Source organism: Oncorhynchus gorbuscha, linkage group LG10, assembly GCF_021184085.1.
Source record: "Oncorhynchus gorbuscha isolate QuinsamMale2020 ecotype Even-year linkage group LG10, OgorEven_v1.0, whole genome shotgun sequence".
NCBI classification, from domain to species: Eukaryota; Metazoa; Chordata; class Actinopteri; order Salmoniformes; family Salmonidae; genus Oncorhynchus; species Oncorhynchus gorbuscha.
This window is the reverse complement of record NC_060182.1, coordinates 40,250,104-40,257,919: the sequence shown is the minus strand read 5'-3', so window position 1 is coordinate 40,257,919 and position 7,816 is coordinate 40,250,104. Positions and strand designations below refer to the sequence as shown.

The window sequence follows — 7,816 nt, the reverse complement described above, 5'->3', positions numbered from 1 at the left end:
ACTGCAGAGTGAAGGATAAGCAGCCAACAAGTGCTCAGCATTTGTGGGAACTCCTTCAAGACTGTTGGGAAAGCATTCCTCATGAAGCTGGTTGAGAAACTGCCAAGTGTGCAAAGCTGTTATCAAGACAAAGGGTGGTTACTTTGAAGAATCTAAAATACACTGCTCAAAAAAATAAAGGGAACACTTAAACAACACAATGCAACTCCAAGTCAATCACACTTCTGTGAAATCAAACTGTCCACTTAGGAAGCAACACTGATTGACAATAAATTTCACATGCTGTTGTGCAAATGGAATAGACAACAGGTGGAAATTATAGGCAATTCGCAAGACACCCCCAATAAAGGAGTGGTTCTGTAGGTGGTGACCACAGACCACCTCTCAGTTCCTATGCTTCCTGGTTGATGTTTTTGTCACTTTTGAATGCTGTCGGTGCTTTCACTCTTGTGGTAGCATGAGACAGAGTCTACAACCCACACAAGTTGCTCAGGTAGTGCAGCTCATCCAGGATGGCACATCAATGCGAGCTGTGGCAAGAAGGCTTGCTGTGTCTGTCAGCGTAGTGTCCAGAGCATGGAGGCGCTACCAGGAGACAGGCCAGTACATCAGGAGACGTGGCGGAGGCCATAGGAGGGCAACAACCCAGCAGCAGGACCGCTACCGCCGCCTTTATGCAAGGAGGAGCAGGAGGAGCACTGCCAGAGCCCTGCAAAATGACCTCCAGCAGGCCACAAATGTGCATGTCTGCTCAAACGGTCAGAAACAGACTCCATGAGGGTGGTATGAGGGCCCGACGTCCACACGTTTGGCATTTGCCAGAGAACACCAAGATTGGCAAATTCGCCACTGGCACCCTGTGCTCTTCACAAATGAAAGCAGGTTCACACTGAGCATGTGACAGACGTGACAGTCTGGAGACGCCGTGGAGAATGTTCTGCTGCCTGCAACATCCTCAAGCATGACCGGTTTGGCGGTGGGTCAGTCATGGTGTGGGGTGGCATTTCTTTGGGGGGCCGCACATCCCTCCATGTGCTCGCCAGAGGTAGCCTGACTGCCATTAGGTACCGAGATGAGATCCTCAGACCACTTGTGAGACCATATGCTAGTGCGGTTGGCCCTGGGTTCCTCCTAATGCAAGATAATGCTAGACCTCATGTGGCTGGAGAGGAAGGCATTGATGCTATGGACTTGCCCACCCGTTCCCCAGACCTGAATCCAATTGAGCACATCTGGGACATCATGTCTCGCTCCATCCACCAAAGCCACATTGCACCACAGACTGTCCAGGAGTTGGCGGATGCTTTAGTCCAGGTCTGGGAGATCCCCCAGGAGACCATCCGCCACCTCATTAGAAGCATGCCCAGGCGTTGTAGGGAGGTCATATAGGCACGTGGAGGCCACACACACTACTGAGCCTCATTTTGACTTGTTTTAAGGACATTACATCAAAGTTGGATCAGCCTGTAGTGTGGTTTTCCACTTTAATTTAGAGTGTGACTCCAAATCCAGGCCTCCATGGGTTGATAAATTTATTTTCCATTGATAATTTGTGTGTGATTTTGTTGTCAGCACATTCAACTATGTAAAGAAAAAAAGTATTTAATAAGAATACTTCATTCATTCAGATCTAGGATGTTTTATTTTAGTGTTCCCTTTATTTTTTTGAGCAGTGTATATTTTGATTTGTTTAACACTTCTTTTGGTTACTACATGATTCAATGTGTTATTTAATATTTTTTGTCTTCACTATTATTCTACAATGTAGAATATAGTAAAAAAATAAAGAAAACCTTTGAATGAGTAGTGTCCAAACGTCTGACTGGTACAGTATATGAAATATGCTTGTTAACTGCCCGTTTTGTTGACAATCTGATTACTGTTACCGTTAATCTAATGTTCTAACAACTGCTCGGCAATTACGATAGAGCTTTGATTACTTCTGAAATGAAACATGTCCATTAATAATTGCATAATAACACAAGGCTACAACAGCCTATAACTTCAGTTTATGTATGAAATTGGTTTGCCAGCTCCAGGTAGGCTACAAAACTGGCAAATTGATTTGCAATGACTTCAGTGATTTAACATATGGAATATAAATTAAATGGGCTACTTGATGGCCAGAGGCAAATGTATCATTCTCCATATTTAATACATTTTCACCAGCGAAATTGTTATCCGAATTTAGCGAGCATGACAACCCTGAGAGCAATGGTCAACGTGCACAAATATTGCAGAATCTGACATCGTTTTATTAACACCACAGATATTTCACTGGATGTCTAAATGTGAAGCATCCGCTTGACCCAGTGACCGGCAGTGGAAAAAGATTGATTCTGCTGATTTTATCGATTAAAAATGTGGATCTCAGTAGTTCTGTTTCCAAAACTAAAATATGTTACGAACAGAGTGGACTAAATTTTGTAGTCCTTACCTTTTTAAAAATTCGCGTTGATTAGAAGTGCAAAGGAGAATTCAGGTATTGCACATGCGTACTTCAGACAAGGCGTTACCTAACGGGAATATGCAAACGTATGCGAGAACGTTCCAATAGGAACGCGCTAGCTCGTGCTTGGACCTGCCCACTTCTGCCCAATATGACTATGACTCACGGGCTGTGATCTTGTTTTTGTTAACATTAGCCAATGTTTTTAAACTACCGTGCACGATATTTAGATTTTTCAAATTGGCTGCGTAAGCTAAAATTGGGATCATGTATACGCTAATGATCATACAAAAAAATAGAGAAACAGAGCAATATACAATACAGCCGACATAGCAAAACGAGTTTGTATTAAGTGCATGGGGGCTGCCATCTTCAAGCACCTCTTGTAACGCATTTAAAAATGGAAAAACCTGAGCATCGCAAACAAAATCCAATGAGTGCAAAGTTTAACCATACAACTGCACAAGGACTACTTGGAATTTCCATAGAACATTTTACAACAACCTTTACTTGAACAGTGCAGATGCAAAGATTGATCAGAGGCAAATGGCTTTTGTTTGACAGTGAAAAATCCTGTCACACTTACTGTGGAATTGTCCTTATTCCGGTCATTAGCCTTTCACTGAATTGCAATGTTTTAATTTAGTGACCAATGTAATGTGACAAAGAAAACTTTACCTCAAGACAAAAGACATGAAACTGCCTCATTCTTTAAAATAAGTGTTACTTTTGATATCAAATTATGTTATGGAATGCAACCCAGCTCTGTTCCAACTTATTTGTGTCCAATAAAAATACATGTTAATGTTCTGACTCCATTAAATTAGCATATTTAATATACAGTATTTCAGATATTCTGCCCCCAAGGTGCTATACAAATGTAACACTTCTGATGTACAATTAAATCACTTTTATTTTCACATAAAACTGACAGTAACCCTTAGGATAGTCCACCACATTAACCCATGGGCTTTGGAGGTGGTCTTGGGGCACCACCCTAGAAGGGAGAAAATAAAAATAATATTTAGTCAAAATATTCATAACATGCTTTCAGAATATACTTTCACTTTGTCTACCATCTTAACTTCCTGTCCCAAAGAGCTTTAGGATCCAGACTAGGTGAATTGGGAAAGATTCAGATCATGCTTCCAGGGTTTATAGATCAATGAGTTTAGTTTGTCAATTGACTAACTAGCGGTGGTCAATTTAACATGACATTCTTAGGCTACATGGCTTTTGAATGTAAAAGCCCACCAAACACACCCTTCCATCACATCCAATGCAGTACTTCCAGTAGTTTAATTAAGGGAGGTGCATTGTTGAGGCCGTTTACTCCTTTTAGTTCTTAGTTAAGGGTCTATAACTTACACTGGGCCTGAAACGAGGTGGTGGTGTGCGGTCCTTCCTGGCCTCGGTGGAGCGATTCCTCACCACCTTGCTGTGGATGGCACAGCTCACACAGTAGTGCAGCTTCACATACAGCTTGGGCAGCACATATGCTAGAGGGGAGACAACAATAAGGGCATGGTCAGATCAATGGCACCTCACAGCTGGGCCAGAATATTGATACTACATTTCATTTATTAAATGTTTTATTTATTTAACTGTAATCCACTGTAGTCTAGGTCATTCAATACAGCCATATGTGTACAGGGAAAAATATACAAAAGCACTTGCCCCGATACTCTCACATTTCCCCCAGCATAATCATCCCAATGCACCAGATACATGCAAGTACATTTGCAAACACAAAAACGGAGTTAGTTTTATGTTTGACATCATTCAGCAGCTACTCACAGTCAAACACGCTGGCCTCTGTGATGTCCCTCACCGCAGCAGCCTCGACAATGTTCCTGATGACAAACTTCTTGATGGCCTTGTCCTTAGGCACACACCGGGCACAGTTAGTGCAGCGGATGGGCTGGACATGTCCACGACCCTTCTTGGCACGGCCGTTATTCCTTCTCTTCTTAGTCTGGAGAGAGGTGGATGAGATGTCCAGTTATTTTAATGGTGGCTACGGAAACCAATGTGTGCGCCTGCAACACGACTTGACAACTTTACCCACAGAACGTTCCTGAACAGAATCATGTCACGTACGTTCCCCACAGATCTTATCTAACTTACAATACTTGGGGAAATGTGTTTAACATCAACACCCGCATACATAGATACTGGTTTCCCTATTCATCTGCGCCACATAATTCTGACAACGAACGTACTCAGAAGCCTATTTGCTCATTGGAAAAACGGGTACTTGGTAGGCTTAGTTAAGGTAAACGGCTAGTTAGTTTCCTACACTCAAATAACGTTATCGAGTACTTCTAACGGCTCTGAGGACGGACTATGCGCCTAATTACTATAACAGTTTAGTTCCATGATTTTCAACAAACGACCCATAACAGGTTATCAAGCACACACACGCTAACGCGTGCTTGTTGTGGCTAGTTAGCGAGCTAACTAATATACCAAATATAAACACTTTTCGTACCCAAATTATGAAGAAAGGACTACATATGATTATTTTCTACAAATAAATGACCAATTCGGCGGTGTATTTTGGTGTGTATTTTCAAACTCAACATGCTCGGCCTGTAGAAGAATCAGACGCGCTCTTACCATCGTGGCATGGAAGGCTGGAAAGAGAACGAGACGGAAGTGGGAAGAAAATTCATGCGTCTTTTCCGTCCGACGGGAGAGCAGTGCGCATGTGTAGACCCCATGTGCGTTTTGTGTGGACGTTCGCTAGATGTCGGCATTGACTGGTTTATGAGCTGGTACAGCAGAGGGGGAGGCAGGGCTTCCCAAACTCGGTCCTCGGGACCCCAAGGGGTGTACGTTTTGGTTTTTGCCCAAGCACCACACAGCTGATTCAAATAATCAACTAATTATCAAGCTTTGAAAGTAGTGGTATGTGTTAATTGTAAGGGTGCCCATGGGGCTGGGTAGGTTGAGGTTTCCAGGGTTAGAGTAGTGCACAAGTTGTCATATGCGGAGGCAGTGAAGAAAGTAGAGGAAGATGGGTCAAGGGGGAGGGATCCTCAGATGAGTGGTGTGAGTAGGAGATCTGTACCAGCACAGAGGGATAAACCAACAAGTGATATATGTAGCAGTAAAATTGGATTTTTAGCATTTATAGTAATGTTTATCAACTGTACTGCAGGGATGGAATGTAGTCACAGAAAATAGAGGTTGTGGTGGCAGCTGCAGAGTGGTATTTGGGTGTGCAAGAATTACAGGGTGTGTTAAGTGGTGATGTCCCATCCTTTCAGGCTGTTGGCTGTAGGACTAAATATATGGTACTTATTATAATTTTTGGTGAATGTAGTGGTAGATGGTAAGGTATTTGTTGTACTTTTTTTGGTTGTTGTTTTTTTTTTAGAAAGGAAAAAAATGAAGCGAAGTGTAGTAGGTGGCGGTAATGCAACATTTATTGGATGCCAACCACCGTTAAACCTCATCGAAGAAGAAGCTTTGATCATTTGAATCAAATTAAGGCAAAAAATAATAAACGCGCACACCTTGGGGTCCCAAGGACCAAGTTTGGGAAATGCTGTGGGACAGTGAGAACGTCTTGTTTCAGCAGTCGGCGTTGACGCACACCATGGAACCATTCTGTCCTGCTTATGTGTTAATGTCATGTATGTGTGCATGTTGTCTCCTGGGGTCGGTTTGAACTTGTTTTGCACTAGGGCAAAGAAATACACTTCTAGGAGCTCACGTGGGGTGATAGGTCACTGATCATATGACCAGTGATGAGAAAGTGTTTGAACCAGAGGTTTGAACAGGTGAGGGGGGGTGACCGCGGTCGGTTTGAAATCTCTGTGGACTGTCTCACTAGAACAACATGGATTACACCTCTACTCATCATTTATACGGTAGGCGCTTAACAAAATGTATTTGAACTTTATATCCTATAGCAAATGGAAACATCATCTAACTAAATCTACTGAAGGCAAATTCTACTTGGATGCATCATGAACTGTGAAAGTGGCGGGAATCGTCACTACACTGACAGCATTTTCTTTACAGCAATTGTTAGTCATTCATAACAGTTTTATATTCAAAACATTTAAATTACAGTCTCACATAAATGCTTAGGATAGCCTACATAAAGGACTGGTTAGGGCTAGGCCGTTGCAATGTTGACATGTCACAGTATTAGGCCTCTGTAAATTATATCACCTGATATTAAAGTAACTTGATTCTTGGCCCTGAGAAAGTTGGTGAAAGAGAGGGGACATATTTGGAGGGTGCAAACCTTGGCTTGCATCACAAATGGCACCATATTCCCTATTGTTGTGTACTACTCTTGACTAGAGCCCCATGGATGGTGCATAGGGAATAGTGTGCCATTTGGGACTTAACCTCGTTGTCAGCCAGGCTGAGACAGGATAACACTGCGTCTGGAAGCGATTACAGAGTTTGGTGAGCAGAGCAGTGAGAAAAGGGTGGGGGCAGCAGGGAGTGTTTGTGTGTCTATAAACGTTCCTTCTGTGTGTGTGTGTGTGTGTGTGTGTGTGTGTGTGTGTGTGTGTGTGTGTGTGTGTGTGTGTGTGTGTGTGTGTGTGTGTGTGTGTGTGTGTGTGTGTGTGTGTGTGTGTGTGTGTGTGTGTGTGTGTGTGTGTGTGTGTGTGTGTGTGTGTGAGCCTGCCTGTGTGGATGTCTGCTTTCATGTGCTTTCATTCCTGTGTATGTGTTGGAGAAGGGCCAGTTATGCAAGCAGCAGTTCTCCCCGTGCACGCTGACTGGAAGATGTGTGGCTCCTGTGGTTGGCTGTCCCCTGTGTCACTGCCGTTAGAAACCCGGGGGCCAAAAGAAATGTCTTCTTTACAGGGGCCTGCTGCCAGACACTTCAGCGTGGAGAACGGATGGGACCAGAGAACTTTGACTTACTGATGAAAAAAGGTGCTTTTACCATCAAATTCACACCCACTCAATGCACAGTCATACGGAGTTACACCAAAAGTGTCTTTGGTTACACACACTCGTGGGCAATTCTCTCCTGCCTTGGAGTGTGTAGTCAATGATATGATACATTAAACATCTCCCACTGAGTCATTGCTGTGCTAGCGTCATCTAGGGAAGTCGGTCACAGTATCACAATGTCTGATAATGATGTCAGCAATGTCAGATTATGATGTTTAATGTTTGAGATGCCACATTTATTAGGTGTTTAGGTGTGTGCTAGTGGTTGTGGAAAGGAGCTAGAAGGGTCAGGGTGGTTGTGTGTGTGCGCACTCACATGTGGGCATGAGCGCGTGTGTGTGTGTGTGTGTGTGTGTCAGAGAGAGTGAGAGAGTGACACAGGAATGTGTCAGAGTTCCCGTAAGCCACCATTGCTCCTAAACTGCAGCAAATAAACAT

General features: G+C 43.3%; 1 protein-coding gene across 1 annotated transcript; it reads right to left on the bottom strand.

Annotated features, from left to right (window-relative positions):
* Positions 1-3,344: 3,344 nt before the first annotated feature.
* Positions 3,345-5,193, bottom strand: rps26 (ribosomal protein S26). The gene is made up of 4 exons (XM_046364401.1): positions 5,069-5,193; positions 4,247-4,424; positions 3,818-3,948; positions 3,345-3,446 (listed from the first exon to the last, which is right to left on the bottom strand). Exons 1-4 carry the CDS (start codon positions 5,069-5,071, stop codon positions 3,408-3,410), a joined length of 351 nt encoding a protein of 116 aa, XP_046220357.1. The 5' UTR covers positions 5,072-5,193; the 3' UTR covers positions 3,345-3,407.
* Between the last annotated feature and the right edge of the window lie 2,623 nt (positions 5,194-7,816).